Source organism: Columba livia, chromosome 7 (genome assembly GCF_036013475.1).
Source record: "Columba livia isolate bColLiv1 breed racing homer chromosome 7, bColLiv1.pat.W.v2, whole genome shotgun sequence".
In the NCBI taxonomy this organism is placed as follows: Eukaryota; Metazoa; Chordata; class Aves; order Columbiformes; family Columbidae; genus Columba; species Columba livia.
In genome coordinates, this window is record NC_088608.1 from 23,456,927 (window position 1) to 23,473,974 (window position 17,048).

A 17,048-nucleotide genomic window follows, 5' to 3' on the forward strand; every position below is an offset into this window, starting at 1 on the left:
TTATGCCTCTTCTGAAAAACTTACACATACACTTCCTAGCAGGAAAAGAAAAGTGAGGAATGAAACCCACAGTGGTTTTTGTCATCATTTTTAAATAAAGCAGCACATTAATACAAGACCATACCAACAAAAAAACAAGTAATTTCCAGCGTTAAAGTGTCAAAAATCACATTTACTGCAATAAAACCATCCCATTTTTATCCTGAAATACTTGATAAAATTCTGCTTTCAAAAAAGCAAAAGTTATTTTGCAAAATTTTCACTCTTACATCTCAAATGCCTAACAAAAATCTCATACTAATTATTAAGGTTTTACATTTTTTACATCTGCAAACTGACTAAGCAGCTCAGACCCATTAAAGGCATAGTTTGATAAACATTTCAATGATAACACCAACTTAATTAGCACCCTCTGCTCCAAAAACCTCTAAGAACCTGCAATTATGGATAATACACCAAAGCCTTTGGGGCACACACCTCCAAGAGCTGAATATACGTCTTTAAGGGCTTCCTCATTTGACTCCCATGGAAGAAAATAAGTACAGTTTTGAAGTTGCCATTAACAGATTTTATCTTTCTGTAAAAACCTTCTAACTTTGAAGGTAGCCAAGAAGCTACTAACCTATCCTGCACTCACTGAAAAGCTGATTAGATCATCTGAGGGCAAATTTTCAGTCTTATTTTCAAGCTAGTAATAGTACTTTTAATGAAGTTTCCTGTGTACTATAGCACAGGAGAAGAAACCAAGTTTTCCTTATAATGTCCTCATATCAGACCCCAACCAGAGATGGCTACAGTTAGATGTGACTTCTCTACTTCCCTCATGGGGCCTCCTCACAGCAGAAAGTAAAGGCCAATGCCCCTTTGTACTCCCTTATAAAGATAATCAAGGAGGAACATTCTTTCTGTTACATTCTGACAGCTGCCCACAGTTGGTGGGTTTCCAGCCCGAGTCTCAGGGCTGTACACTACTTGATGGCTTCCCCCCATGATCCCTGTTTAAACTAATGTAAAATCCCATCAAGTACCCAATAGCACATCTAACTGGAGATTCTCTGGTTCGAAATTATAATTTCTGGAGTCTTTTAAAACACTGCATCTTCCTGTTGGCTGCACACCAGATGCCTACTGTATCTGCAGACTATAAAATGTCTCAAAAGGAACTATGTTAAATTAAAATTGACAATTTGTCTTTGAACTCTCTGATTTTAAACAAGGCAGTTTTACTAGATTTTCCTGCCCTGAGGAAAGCAGCAAAAGGAACAAAGGCAGAAATTCCAACACACCTCAATCAAATGACCTGCTGAACACAGTGAAAGTTAACCACTTCGGGACATATTCCCCTCTTAACTGTTTCTGTAATTTACAGTACTATTTTCTATCTGCTTATCAGTAACATTAGAGTGAAAAGTTTTGTTATGCCATCATTTGCATGAGACATATTGCGTAATAGGAAGAAATTTTATGGTTTAGGACAAGAGACAATAGTATCAACAACCTAAGCTAGAAGCAGGGACAAGAATAATTGAAAAAAAAAAAACAACACACACCTGCATCCACTATGAAGTTAGAACAGAATACCCAGTTGGAAAGGACTAACAACCACCACCTAGTCCAACTGCCTGACCAATTCAGGGCTGACGAAAAGCTAAAGCACATTATTAAGGGCATTGTCAAAATGCCTCAACCACTGACAGTCTTGGAGCAACCATCAACTCTCCAGTAAGCCTGTTCCAGTGTTTGAGTTCTTCAGTTCTTCCCATCTAGACAGAGAGCTGGATAACAGGGGCAGATTTCATTAGACATTAAAAAAGGAGCAGATTTCATGAGATCAGCACACACCTTCTGTCTGTTGAGTTTCCTGGGGATTTTTCTCTTTAGGTTCTGGAGGATCCGTTTCAGGTCGCAGTTCTGCAAATTGCTTTTTTTCAAAGCTGAAGTCTGGAAGTCGTGGAGCCTGAGGTCTAGTTTTTCTTGCAGGATTCAGGAAAAAGCAGTAGGCACATCTAAATGCTACACAAAAGCACACCCAGTAAGTAGCCTCACTAATTAATTTCACACTTCATCTTTATTCCTACACTGTATTCTGACTGTCTAAAACACTAAAACCCAGATAATTAAATAAGTGACTACCAGTATCTGAGTACCTCTATCAAATTTACATAAGCTGTTCCATATAGCTCCATTTTTAACTTCAGTACACATTCATGTCTTAAAAACCTGTTTGCTTTCAGCTCTGCTGCACTTACGAGCTCTGCCCACCACTGTAAAAGATTTGACCACAAACAAAATCATGCAATTCAGTACTAGATGCTGCCACATGGTGTTGTTCTGCTCTTTCCTACAAAATAATTAAGTTGGCAGATGACTTTTTTTTTCCTTTAAGATGCCACTTTCCTTACCCTTTGAGTAAGGGGATGCTACAGATTCTGCAAGGTATGTCTCAGTGTTCTTACTGAGGAGCACTCTGCTCCAGTGGCACTTAATTAAGAAAAGGCAATTTTGTTCTGTAGAAGTACTGGATACCACTTCACAATTAAATGCATATTTCCCCTCTCAAGACAATGGAGGAAGAGACAATTTCTTGCACAGCTGAACTGTGAACTCACTTGAGCTAAGATGACATATAGACTACGTATCTTTGGTTCTATAGGAAACATTCAGCTTCTTCTTACAATGCTGTATACTTAAAATTAAATGAAGCAAAATGAAAGAAGATTTATCTAAAACTGCCTCATTTCTTAAGCATCAGACTTACATTTGTGGTAAGAAGGAGGCAAAATAAAACATCTGTGTTCAATAAAGAGCTGTGTCTGTCTTAAGTTACTGTCAGCCATAAATTTACATATAGCCCCCCAGAGCTTGCTTCTACTCCTTTTCCGATACCTCCCCAAGATCTTCTTGCCAAAGGAAAATTTTGTTTAAGTTCTGGTAAAAGAGGCACACTTTAATGTCAGATAGTTTCTCAACATAAAACCCTTTTGAGAACCATTCATAGCAAGTAGCAATTCTCAGGGATGCATTGGAGGAGGCTTATTTCTATTGAATAGTTTTCTATACATAAAATCCTTGGCCTGAAGGATGCAATAAAGTACTTCTCCAGGTCTTGAGTGAACCTTAAGATACAGAGTAATAAGTTACCATAAAACTGTTCCCGTATGAAGTGGCATTTCACAGTGTCAGTTAAGTACTTAACCGCAACCAAAATGAAGTATGATGAATGTTAGTTATGAAACATATGCCAATTACTAAGGAGCCTACCACAAATGAGCTCTTACCTATGTATTCAAACTCCTCCTTCAAAGCCATGCCATTGTGAGAAAAACATTGCTGACATATAAGGGCATACCTAGAAAACATGAATAATATATAATCACACACCTTTAAGCAATAACACCCTGAAGTGAGATGCATTTTACCTTAAATATTGACTAATAGCTTAGATATTTACTCTTAAAAGGTAATTTCCACGGTGAAATTATCCCTTACAGCAAAATAAATCTGTATATTAAATAGTAGTTTTTAAAGCTGGTTTAAAAACAGCAAAATATTCTTGGCTACAATTTAAACCTCATGGTTCAATATACTTTTAATATCATCGTTAGAAAATGACAGCCAAATTGAGTTTATATTTCATTAGAATACAGTCAATATGAAAAGTGACCGTGATTAACATAGAAGTTCTGATATGTTTGGACCATCCTGAAGGCAATCTGAAAGCATTTACAATGCTAATAAAGCTCAAGTGTTAAGGTAATCAAGTTTGGTTTTTTAGTTCAAAATATAATTCATTCACTCACTTGAGCATAGACTTTTCTCTGTGGGTGATATTAGCTATGGGAAATTGTACAAAGTGGAAGTTAATTTTGTCAAAATGTTGCTGTTTTTCCTACAAAGCGATTTCAGGTGAAGCACTGAGAAAGGGCCATTTCATTATGAAAGTTGTGGACAAATAAATTTTTAGTTCTTTTAACCTTGACATATCTGGCTTAAAACAACACCACCACCACCACCACCACACAGTTAACAAGCTTCCTATCTCTTAAGTATTTATGTATTTCCTTTAGCAACTTTTTACCTGTTCTGAGGACCATCACCAACCAAATATTCAATAACTCTATCCACAATTCCTCTTTCTCGAGGAAGAATAGGTCTTGCTAAAGGAGGGCCTGGAGGATGAAGACCTAGGAAAATATGAACTACGTCAAAATTCTTTTCAACTGTTATTATTATATATAACCTGATATTTCACTGTGTGTGCTAGTGTAATAAAATAATTGCACCTACTTAATACATATGACCATTTTTCTTACTCCACTAGGAAAACTGTTAGATTTTTAAACCCTCAAGAGTTGAAAGTTCATCTTCTGCTCCTTTACCTTATAATCTTATTAAATCACCATTTTTACATATTTGATAATGTAACTAAATTTATAATTCTAAAGAACTTGAGGCAACAATAGCACCCACTGGTTTCTGTGTAATTACTATACTGCATGAGCATGCCCTCAAGTGTGCATTCCGTCTATACATTAAACCTGTCTAGCTATTTAGCATTTTGGTAATCCCATGATTAATGGAAAGTTGGATACTTCCAGATTTTTGCTTAGTCAAAGAAGCCAGAAGGCCACTATTAAGATATCATTTTTCATATCCCATGTGTTTAACAAACTACTATCAAAACAAAATTCCATTAAGAACAGGTAACAGCAATAGCTGGTACTACCTTTTTCATCTGTTTATCCATAACGCAGTTAAAGTATACCGGTGGCACAAACACGTCTTTCCACAGTGTTTTATAACACTTGGTCTACTGTACATGACCACTGCAAGCTGCCAATTTCCATTTATGTAGCTTTGAGTTCTTACATCTACCTTCCTTGCCATGCTTAAAACAGAAGATGCTTGGCACAATGAGAAAAGCATGTCTTGGTAAGAAATTAAGTCTGAATGATTTGGATGCAGCCATTTAAATAACAAAGTATCTGAAACTTCTTCCAAAGGCCACACTCCTGACCAAGAAGCCTTTTACACAATCACAAAGAGGTATTAAGTTACAGTACTTTCAGCAAACAGATACTAGACAGATAGTTTTGAATGTGAGTTAAGTGAGCCCTTGCAGGGGGGAGAATTTAAAAGTGTATTTCTGTAAGACCTTTATGAATTACATTCAAAAGTCACCAAAAAGGATGCCTGAGTAGGACAACAAACCAGTCCTTTTAGAACTCAAACTGGGACAAAGATGTCAGCTTCAAGTCACCTGAAGACAAAATGATGAAACCTGACAGGTAAGACTCAGTTCAACTCAACAAAATTACTTGTAATAATGCACAAGTCCTATTCAAGCTCAAGCTAGTTAAGAAGGTTAAGACAGAAAAAACTCAAATATTAGCAGGTTTCCTACTGAGTTGAGCATATGGTAATGTGAGGCCATGCAAAAATTAAGTATATTTAATTCAAAAGATCAAATTTTCATATAACCTGTATGCCATCAATACACAAAAAGTTTCTAGAAGTCAATAAACAAGGTAAAAATTAAATAAAGTTATCTAGAATTAAACATCACAACATTCTCTAAGAACAACTTCAATTACTTGCCTACTAATAACTCAAACCAAACATCTTAGTTCTCATGCTGTTATGGACACACGTAATTAATATAAACATCAAAAGCAATCATTGTAGAAAGACTGGTCATTTCTGCAAAGCTTGGCAAACTCTCAACTACCTGCTGGTTATTAATTTTCAAACATATGGGAGCTCTGTGGTAATACACATTAAATTGATTCTCCTCTACAAAATATACTATAACAAAAATGAATTATTAATCTTCTCTAGAGTAGAGATAATTAAGGCTATTCATATTTGTTGCAAGCCATGCATAAACTTACATGCAATTATATTACTCTTATAGATACTGAATTAACATACTTTCACTACAGCTACATGACTGAGATTTTATATGCCTACAAGGTTTAGGGCAATTCAATGTGGAAGCCCTGCTTTCTCTTAACTGACAATTGCAGTGGTTTCTATTGCTATCTACAACAAAATAACATTTGGTCAAAGTATCAGTTATTAAGGAAAAAATACATGTGCCTATAAAGCATTATCACAAAAAACTACTGAAAAAAATTTAATTACTGGGCTTGTCAACTGTCCTTTCAAACAAGTCCATTTTTTTTCCTGTTTCTCTAAACCATTTCTGAAGTAAATGCCGAATTTCAACCAGCTTATTTAATGCGCCTGAATCTCCCCCTAAGAATAAAACTATTATATAGCTGATATTATTTTATTATATAGCCATATTATTAAACAAGAAGGAACATGTGATTTTAAACTCAGATTTCAGCAAATGTGGTTTGTAACCAAACAATTTCCTGGTGCAAGAAGCTGATTTCTAGTACTTCAAGATAATCAAGACATTAAAACCCTTCCTTTGCAGTTCACTTCAAGGCTAGAAAAAAAATTTAGCAGTTTCATAATGCAGGTAAACAATTACTAAAAAAAATAAGGCTTAATGGACTCTGCAGAGAAGTGAGAGATCACAACTTTTCATGACAAGTTCATTCCACTACATTAAACACCACAAACAGGCATTTTAACATTCAACTGCCCAAGATCTTCCAATTACAAGCCAGGTGTATAGTCCTACTTTTAGATTGTATAATGGAAGTTAGCAAGCAAGGACATACAGTTTAAGTCTTAAGTAACTTAGGAACACAGGGCAGAGAAAAATAGTCCTTGATCACTGTATAAAGAGCAAAGAATTATTCCACATTACAGTGATTCTTGGCAAGTTGCATCCCTTCTGCTTTCAAGACAGCATTTCATGTCCATTCCTGCCTTGTGATCCAACTTGCCATTCTGCAACAAACGAAAGGCCTGGCACTAATCCACACACTGCTTTACCATCCGTGAGGAAATTGAGTACACTGCCTCCCCTCACAAAAATCTCAAGTTCTGCTACCCCTCCTATAGAATTTAGTTAATGTTTTATTTAATAAAGTCCATCCCATCTGAACACCAAGCCAGAAATCAAGGAAAAGGTATTTTTAAGATATTAAACCAAATTTTAAGGAGTACTCATTTCTACCAGATTTCAACCTGTTGCTGAACTTCTGAGTCTTGTACCAAAATAAAAATGCAATTTTAGAAGGTCAGCTAAAACACAGCCAACTTTTCTGATGTATTTGGTATTTTACACTTTAATCTATGACTATAGATTGCATGACTATACATCCTAGAGTAAAAATTTAAATAAATGTCAAGACGCATGTTAAAAAATATGTGCGCGGCTTAGTCAGAAACATGAATGTATTCTGAAAGTGTTCTCTTCTGTACCTGATTTATATAAGTATAGAGCTCTTCTAAACTAAGAACATAAAAAGGTATGCTATATTGTTGACTACAGAATACTGCAAAGTTTTATTGCCATTTAAACAAAGAAGCCATAACAGTTAAATAAGCTCAGGCAATAGGTTTCAGCATCAAAAGGTGCCAGCTGTAAAGAGTTATGGCTAATTGAATATGGAACTCCTGCTTAATCAGATAACTGCTCTGCTATTTCCAAATGAAGTGCCATTTCCATACTGTCTGAAAATGGCCTATTTTATTGGTAACCAGAGAAAACAATATAAACTGTAAATAACATTAAGTGTTCTGTTTACCCATTCCAGGCACTGAAGTAGCAGGGGATCCAGGGTGTCTTGGTAAAACATTTGACTGCAAGGATGGTACAACAATTCTTTCTGGGGGTCCACTCAGAGCTGAGGTGTCTCTCTGCAGATTGGGAGATGCTGGAACCACAGATTTTGCAGAGTCTTGCTTAGGAGTCACAGGCGGGGGCGGAGAAGCATTTCTTTGAGCTGTGGTCCTCTGACGAATTTCTGACAAGAACATGTGCATACTTAATTTAACATCCAGCATTATAAGCAAGAGATTAGTAGAACTACATTAATACTGTTATTCCAGTCAGCATATTACAGAGTCAAATGAAACCAAAAAGGTCTCTAACTAAAGATCACCAGCCGCCTGGACAAGCATGCCATAGAAATAAACCCCAAACAGAACACTGTATTCTGAAAGCAATAATCATTAACTGTTAAATACTTAGGGCAAAATTCTTGTAGAAGAAAGTTAGCAGATACCTAACTTACAACTCTGTTCTCTAAGCCAGAATGCTGGAGATATGAACAGCTAGTTTCAAACCACAATGTACAGACAGAACCAACCACTGTTTCTACACTATGATTTAAACATGCTTCCAAGTATTTAGCTTTCCATGGGATCAAAAACTATTCAAAGTCTAAAATATCCATGCTAAGTGCTCAGAGTTATTAAAAACAATTCAGATTTAATAAGTTTCCTCAGGTCCTCTTACCTGAAGGCATAGTTTTCATTAACAGCAATGGGAATATCATCCCAGTGCTATATTAAGGATTAGATATTATATTATTAACACAGACTTGAAGTTTCATTATATTTATACACAAGTTTGTTCCCCAAACCAAGCCAGGAAAAGTGCTCATGAACAGCAGTCACCATCATCTATTTCTCATCCCATCTACACCAAATCACCTCTAGGGAGCCTTTGAAATACATTATTGCAATAAATCAAATTGCAATGTAGCCCTCACTTTAGGGCTGCAGGCAGTAATACAGTTAACAAGGACAGCTGAGTCTCCAAAAGGTACAGCCAAGAACACCTATGCCCAATGCGATTAGTACCCTACACAGTTAGTGTCTAGCACTGACATTAGCTCCAGCAAATGGAATTTAGCGTTACAATTGGACTTCAAACTCATCTCCCTGAGCTGCAAGATTATAGAGGTTTTATCTGCTGACTTTGTGTCAGGTTGCAAGAGTTTAAATCCTTAGCAGGCAATTTAGAGGTCCACCAGCCAAGGGGAGATTGGTATCCTGAAGTCTGAAAGAATGATCCCTGTCCCCAAAGGCAGAATACAGCCACGCTACACTTCTGTGTGGGCTGGAGGGGTCAAGGAGCATGCGACACCAGTTTTCATTAGCTAAGAAAGAGTTGCTATCACTGGAGTACAAACAAAAGTTGTTGGAAAACTGCCAACATGCCACAAAATTGCAACATAAATAGGCTATGTTCTTGCCTACTTATCTGTACATATAAATAGGATTAATATGCACCAGAAAAATGAATAAGACTCCTTAGTATCATCAGTTGGAAAACTACAACGGCACAAAGTCTTATAAAAATCCACCTAGTTCGGCTTCCTACAGAGCAGAACAAATTACTAGTTTTCCCCACCACACTTTTCAAGCGGGTGACTGCATTACTTCACACAACTTTATCATTCAAGTTAGACCACCCAATGAGTATGAAGATCCCATATTTTAACTTGGTCTTAGCAAGTAAAGCTTGTCCTCTCACTAGTTCAGAACTGTTCAAAATCTGGAAGCCAGGATAAATTGGTGAGGTACCTGCAGAAATTCCTTTAAGGTTTCCTTGGTGACTTGTTTCTATTTCAAAAACTGTTCCTGTGTTGTTGGAAGTTCTTTTAATTCATCATTCATTTATGATGAACCTCACCATTGGCATTTCTTAGAAGGTTTTCATTTGTGAGAGACCTTATTAGTAACCTTTCAAGTCTAACTACACTAGAATAATTGTATCGACCTCTCCATGCCATCTGACCAACAGACATGACTCACCTATAAACAATATACCAATCCTGCCACACGATTTATTTAACCATATGTTCTAGTTTGTGTTACAGTTTCCACTCACATACTAGTTTAAAAAAAATATATAAATATATATATATATATATATATATATATATATATCTCAAGCTAAAAACATGCAATTTCTCAACTCCTCTCAGCTCTACAAACCTTTAAAAAATTAGTGATAAATATGAAGCCTAATTCCTCTTGTTCCAAGATCAGGTTGAATATCTATAAAAAGACTTTTAATCCACTGCTAAGATTTTCTTCATTCTTTTTCATTATAAAGCCTACTTTATTATGGTTTTACATATAAAAATGTTAAAGATCATTACTACAATTTCTACACGTGGACATTACTTCTATAGTGTGAAGGCTGTCTTCCTATATCTTGTAGTTTAAGCATGTCAATTTTTGTTGCTTAACAGCTGTGAGTCTGTTTTAATAAGTCACAGATATATACACATTTATTCTGAGTCCATAATACACTATTTCTAAGCAATTTCCATGCAAGATCATTTTGCCTGTTCCTTCTGAAGGGTCATTTTTGGGAAACCTCCTTTAAAAAGGCTTTCAATTTTTAAAAAGTTACTGCTACTTTAATGACTCTTTCCCTGTATTTTGGTCCTACTAAGATGTTGATCTCAGGTACCTTACAGTGAATAGAGAGATGTGCTTCAGTAGTTTTAGTCTCATTGCAAAGGTAAGAATACAAGACTCATTGCTAGTTTCCACAAATTACTCAAGTTATTCACAAGGCTTTTTTCTTCCCCCACTTAGAAGTTCATTTGGCTTTCACTCTGTTCTTATTTCATACTTGCCAACATTCTGCTGCACCCCAAGAGAAGCTACCAGAAGAACTTACGTTATGAGAGAATGAGAAATGCTCTCCTTGGCAAGACCATTCACCCCAGTCTTTCATCTCAGAGTGGTTGTAGCTGTTATTTAATGACAACACACAAACCTGAATGCTTTCTCTTGCCTACATCTCCCATACCAGCCCCAGAATCCACAAATGCACTGTCAGGGACATTAGAGAGTACAGCCCTGTCTCGTCATTTTAATTTCACATATGGACCTGTTGCCCATGAACTCCTCTAATCACTTTTAAACCTGCTGTCCACTTCCACAATAACAGCACTAACAGTCTTCTGCAGCAACTGGATATGATCGGTGTATTTTTCAAATTGCCTTGAGATGCAACGCATTAATAACAAGCCTCTTGCAAAGTTCCAGATTTCCGTAACTCAGGTTCAGCAACTTAGCTGAGTAATGTATTAGCGTTGAAACTTGATGAACAATATGCAGCTGCTGATGTAGTTTTAATGAAGGTTTGCAGTTCTACAAGGTTTTTTTTCTTCCCTGAATGCTTTTTGTGCATCTGCAAACCAAGTGTATGAAGATAGATAACTTAAAAATATAACTCTTATTTTTCAAGCACACTGGCATCCAAATTCTGCAATTAGTGGCACTGAACAATACAGATACACAGAAGTTACTTAACAATGCTACCATTCACAACTACTAATGGTTCAGTATGATCTCTTAAATATTAAGATATTGCCATTGATGAGACAGCTGTATCTTTCATGTTTACAAGCATAACTATTTTATTTCTCCCTCACTTGAAAACTGCTTCTTTTTGTAGAAAAGAATACATCATTTTAAGGAGCTAGAGCACAATGCAGATCAATACACAGTTCACATAACTTGTTGGCTTTAGTGGCAAAAACCAAGCAAGAACTGTCTTTCTCACTCCTGATGCCTGTACTCATCCCACAGCTTGCAACCATCTGTTATTACATTATTTTTAGTTCAGGTCATGGAGTGATCTTATTTACAATACAGTCCTGCTAACAGCTGTATTGGCACAATGAAGGGAGCAGGTATCAACAACAGGGTACTGTTGATAAATATTTATTCCACTGTCAATATATTTTACCCTATTTTTTTAATAGGGCCAAAGTACTGAATAACTATATGCACATTAACTCTATGCCTCAAAACATTTCTGAATACATAAAATTGCACTTCAGCTTTCAAATTTCCAGGTGCTTTCTTATGCCAAACTCAAGATTCATCTGAAACATCCGTCAAAACTACAATTAATTAAGAAGTATGTGCCAAAAAAAAAAAATGAAAAAACCTGTAAAAAAACTAAGTACATATGAAAATCGGGGCACTACCAGTTGTTTTTCTGAGAACCAGCTATTATGTAATACTGGTTAAATCTTTGTACTAATTAGCATGACGTGCAAGTTTACATTTCAACTGCTAATTCAAAAACATACCAACCAGCCTTTCATCAGCTGACTCACAATGCTGTCCAATCTGATTACACACTAGTCATTATTTGCCCTCTTGTCAAAAAGACTCAGCTACAGAGCTCAAGATAATGAGTTCGCTGCCTGGCTAGTTTGTGTCCACCATGAGCAAAGATAAGAGCAAGGAAGCTTCAACATTTTCTTGTTAACAGCTACTTTATTATTCCAAATCACTATAATTCTACCACATATTGCACACACCAAATTATACCACAACCACATTAAGGTGTCATCTAGTTACAGTAAATTATATACTGCACAGAACAGAAGCTAATATTTGTTTTAGGCACATATTAGTGTGAACAGCAATAAGCTAGTGGCTTTTTGATAGCTGAAAATCTAAATAATTACTGTACATACCAAGAACAGGTTATTTAGAAAAATGTCCACAGTCCCACAAGCTAAAGTCAAAAACAGTGTGTCCTTCCTGAACTATAGTGCAGCTACAAAATACAACAGTCTGGATATCCACTTTTTACATGGACAAAAAGCACCAACAATTCTAAATTCAATGTGTTAGAGAACAGATTGGAAAAAGATAACGCAGTTGTGTTGTATATGAACAAAATTATACAAAACCACAGAATCATTTAGGTTGGAAAAAACTCTTAAGAGCATTGAATCCAACTGTAAGCCATGATGACAAAAATTTCTTTTCCAAAATCCTTTCTAATGCTAAACTGAACTTTTATTCAGAATAAAGTAAATCACTTGCTTTAATGTGGATGCACCCAAAGAAGTTAATTCATGTTTAAATCAGAAGCATACTTTACATTTTCTCAATTAAGTCCCCACCTGAAGATCTCTGGTTCACATGGCGACAGTCTCAGAGAACAGCAGTTACACTCTTCTCAAATGAAACTAAACTGAAAGACACCCTCTACCAGATCCATGGGGCCAGCTGACAGCCCTAAATAAAAACCCCTAAACATATAAAGTGTGTGCAAACTCATCAGCAACAACTGCTTCACTCTACAAATCTACTCCTATTACAACACACTTATTAATGCAGACCACCACCTGTAGTGGTTGGCTCTCAGAAGTACTGCTAACTTTCTCCAAACCTCTCCCTCATAGCCCTTCTATCAACAGTCAAGTCAAAATCCACACAACACACCATATGCTGAACCAAACTAACCCCCTTTTGACTAACTCAGAACACTGGATCAAAAACAAAAAAGCACACGCACTGTACTTCGTAAACCCAAACATACACAAGACTAGTTAGCTAACAGAGACTAAGAATCTCACTTCCCCTAAGCAGAGGGGAAGAGAACAATCGTAACTCCTTAGGAGTCTGAGAAATGCTAGTGATATATCTTAATAAAGCCAGGGTGACTAAAGACTTCTCATTGTCTATTTAATTTATAGCTAGTTATCTCTAGATGTCTACATAGAAACACATGTTTCCAGGCAGTTTCATCCGCTGGTCAGCACTACTTGCATTCTACAAACAGATCTGTCACCCTACTTCTGGAGTGACTTCTAACATGTCTCAAGGAGAAGGATGAATATAAAGAGTTGAAAAAAGAAAACGCACCAGACTACCTAAACATCACAGGTATGACAGAAAATTCTTGGCAACCACCCATGTGCTGTACTAAGACAGAGAACAGAACAGGGTGTCAGAATAGCCCTTCAGCCTTAAAAGCTATGAATGCCACAGAAACCGAATGATGGGAGAGACAGGTAAGGAGTAAACTTAAGAAAAAGCTGTTGTGCCTAGGACAACAGAACAGATAAAAGCTTTACTGCTAGTGTACTGCACTGCAACTACTCACTGTCAATGTCAACAAGTAAGTATGGGCTAAAAATGTTTTTATGACCATTTGAAGCTCAGAAAGAACAACAAAACAGTGGATTTGACCATGCAGCTTATAAACACCTTTCTTAGTATATTTATTTAGTCTGCACACATCAAAACCAGCTCTCCAAAAATAAAAACTGAGACAAAAGAAAGTTTGGTTACTCACAAGAATTAGAGACAGTTGACAATTCTAATATATGTTCTAAAGCAATCTGTTTATTTTACGGAAAATTATGCACATCACAGTATCACAGTATGTTTGGGATTGGAAGGGACCTCAAAAGATCATCTAGTCCAATCCCCCTGCTGGAGCAGGAACGCCTAAGTGAGGTCGCACAGGAACATGTCCAGGCGGGTTTTGAATGTCTCCAGAGTAGGAGACTCCACAACCTCCCTGGGCAGCCTGTTCCAGGGCTCTGTCACCCTCACTGAGAAGAAGTTTCTTCTCAAATTCACATCAGATTCTAAAGTTTATTTTGAGCACTGGTCCCTACACAGCTAAGTTTATTATAACAGCAAATTAGTATTCACACTTCGAGACAGATCTTTGCAGGTATATTCGGTATTATAACACAAAGTGGCCTTTATACTGTATTAATACTAGTATTTTCAGTCTAACTACAGCATATTATACTCAACAAGAGTCGAGTACAATATGCTGTAGTTAACAGCAGTTAACTACAGCAGAGCAGTTTGCTTTAAAAACATGGATGATAAATATATTTTTAATTTATGCAAGCAAGCATTCTACTGGGAGAGTGTGGTCGAGATATTTTTTCATTCCTGAAACCTATGTGTACAATCCAGAAACAAGGCTTCCTTGAAACACATGAAAGTTTTTTCTATTTCCTCATTTTATTCAATCGTACCTTTAACAGGACAACACAAACTAGTAAAGAATTGTCCATTCTTTGCATCTAGAAAATCTCATTTCTGCATTAGCTCTGTGGAATCTCTCCATCCACCATATTAAAGTAGTTTAAGCACTGCATTAGGAAAGAACTAACTAGCCAGAAATAGAATCGAAAAGCTAAGTCAATGAACTTAAGATTTGAAAGTACCTTGGTATTCCGGAAAAACTGTAAGTATGCCACAAGAAGTTAATTTTCTCTAGCATCAAGCAGCATTAAACATCCTGCTGTCTAGAAGAGCATCAGCCTTTAGTAACAGATCCCTTGTGTGAAAAATATGGAACAGTAGTAAGCATAGTCTAATAAACAGTCTGTTAACCCTAAATAAAGGTCAATTGATCTGCAAATTTTATCACAGAGAGACTTCTAGAGTGGAAATTGCTATGAAAGATGAGTATCCATGCTGAAGAGCAGCCGTTTTACAAGGCTATTACCTTGTCCAGGTCTTGAGGTTGCAGATGTTCCAGCAGATGGTAGTTCAGCCTCCTGCCAATTAATTACAAATAACATTATCTGAATGTTCAGCTCCATAGTACCTTTCATATTAAATCAGTATCGATACCAGGATTCTTACTTTTGCACTTGATTCAGGATCAAACCTTTCCAGGATTAATTTCGCAGTCTTGTACGTTTCCTTCTCCATTACTTCCTCAAGCTGGAAACAAAAGGTTCCACATGTCAACAGAGAATTCTTCAAATATTTCCCCCCCATACCTCCCATTTACAAGCTACTTAACATTACCAAAACGTGAAGCTCAGTCCAGTGAACCAGTAGCATGTTAAGATACCTATGGATTTGCTCTACTCAACAGAAACAAAATTTCATTTTCCAAAATAGTTTCTAACCTCTAATGGGTTACTTGTATTTAACAGCTTTATTGCAAGGAAACACCAAATATTGCTAATTGTTTACATATAATGAGGAGAATAATTACATGCACCAACTTCAATAATGGAATGTGCAAAAATCTATCAGCCATCATTATTGGAAGTTATTAGACATGACAAGCAAATGACAGGCAATTCCTTAGATTTATTTCCTCATAGCACTTAATGCTATTAATTTAAGGAAGGTCGTTAGCCAAGTGCTTTACAGAATAAAGTCTCTGTGCCAATTAACTGCTGTCAGCATCGATTTTAGATTATTTATTAGCAGAAGCAATTAGCCTGCTGCAAATGCTGTGAAAACTCACTAACTAGAGAACAGCCATGGAATTTGCTCAAATGACTTTAAAGGCTGGATCTCCATCTTTACAGCAATTCAAACCGCTTTTCAGAAAAAAAAAGGAACATCTTAAGAATTTAAATAAAAAATTTACTGAGCACTATGCATACTTTAGGGAGTGTAATTAAAGCACTTCATTATTACAGCGTTTTATTTACAATGCACTCAAGTGGCTTTATAGCTAATACATGGGCTTAATTAAAAAAGTAATCACTAGTAAAGTATCATTTTACTGGTTAACAGCCAATATCAGAAGCAGCTTAACTTTAAAACAGAGATAGCTGAAGTTATGACAAATAGCTAATATGTATAGAAATTATAATGCATTTTACAGTATCTTAAGCAGACCTTTTCTCCTAGATATGCTGACTAATGGCTGTGTTCAGCTAAAAGTGGGGGGTTTGTTTGTCATGAAGTTTGTTGTTGGCATAAACTGCAAAACTGAAAAGGTCAGTGGTCAAAAAATCAAGTTCTTTCAAACCCATTTATCACTGTTAAAATAACAAATGGTGCACATTAACATTACTTTTACACCGTTATTTAGGCTAGTGAAAAACTAAAGTTTCAGCCACTCTGCATATATAGACCTTGCTGGGGTTTTACCTTTAGTCAGACCTCAGAATTACAAATAGACCTCAGAAGCTAAATAAAATTCACTCAATTTAATACATACACAGTATCCATTTAACGGCTCACTCCTACACACACTAAGGAGGCAAGGAATACTACCCAGGCTGTTAATTAAGGACTGTTGAAACAAAAGGGAGCGAAGAGGGAAATGAAAATCAATTTCCTAAACTTTTATTTCAGCAGGACTTTGGAGTTAAACCACTAACTTCAGAAAACAAATGCCACACAGTGCAATAAGATCAGAATTAAGAGTCTAATAGGAAAAATATTTCTTGCTTATAAAAGCGAAAACCAGTAGGCAGATCTTTAGTTGAAGGGATAAGGCTAGTGAGGTGAAGCTGCAAAGTGGGCAAGAGTTAACAGTCCATGTCAACATCCGGCCCCCAAATCAAAACAAAAAACCCCAAGTCACTTTACATCAATGAATGTATAATGCAAGCAATTGTCTT

At 36.3% G+C, this 17,048-nt stretch overlaps 1 protein-coding gene across 7 annotated transcripts in view; it reads right to left on the bottom strand.

The window, feature by feature from the left end:
* Positions 1-17,048, bottom strand: part of LNPK (lunapark, ER junction formation factor) — a 59,833-nt gene that overhangs the window by 24,219 nt on the left and 18,566 nt on the right. For all 7 annotated transcript variants that reach the window (XR_010473686.1, XR_010473684.1, XR_010473687.1 and 4 more), the window contains exons 7-12: positions 15,319-15,399; positions 15,179-15,230; positions 7,671-7,889; positions 4,079-4,184; positions 3,279-3,349; positions 1,843-2,013 (exon numbers count right to left, since the gene is read on the bottom strand). Coding sequence is in view for 3 of the 7 variants with exons in the window: in XM_065068848.1 (XP_064924920.1) it covers positions 1,843-2,013; positions 3,279-3,349; positions 4,079-4,184; positions 7,671-7,889; positions 15,179-15,230; positions 15,319-15,399 (700 nt within the window). In the remaining 4 variants the exon portion in view is untranslated. The remainder of the gene's footprint in view (positions 1-1,842; positions 2,014-3,278; positions 3,350-4,078; positions 4,185-7,670; positions 7,890-15,178; positions 15,231-15,318; positions 15,400-17,048) is intronic.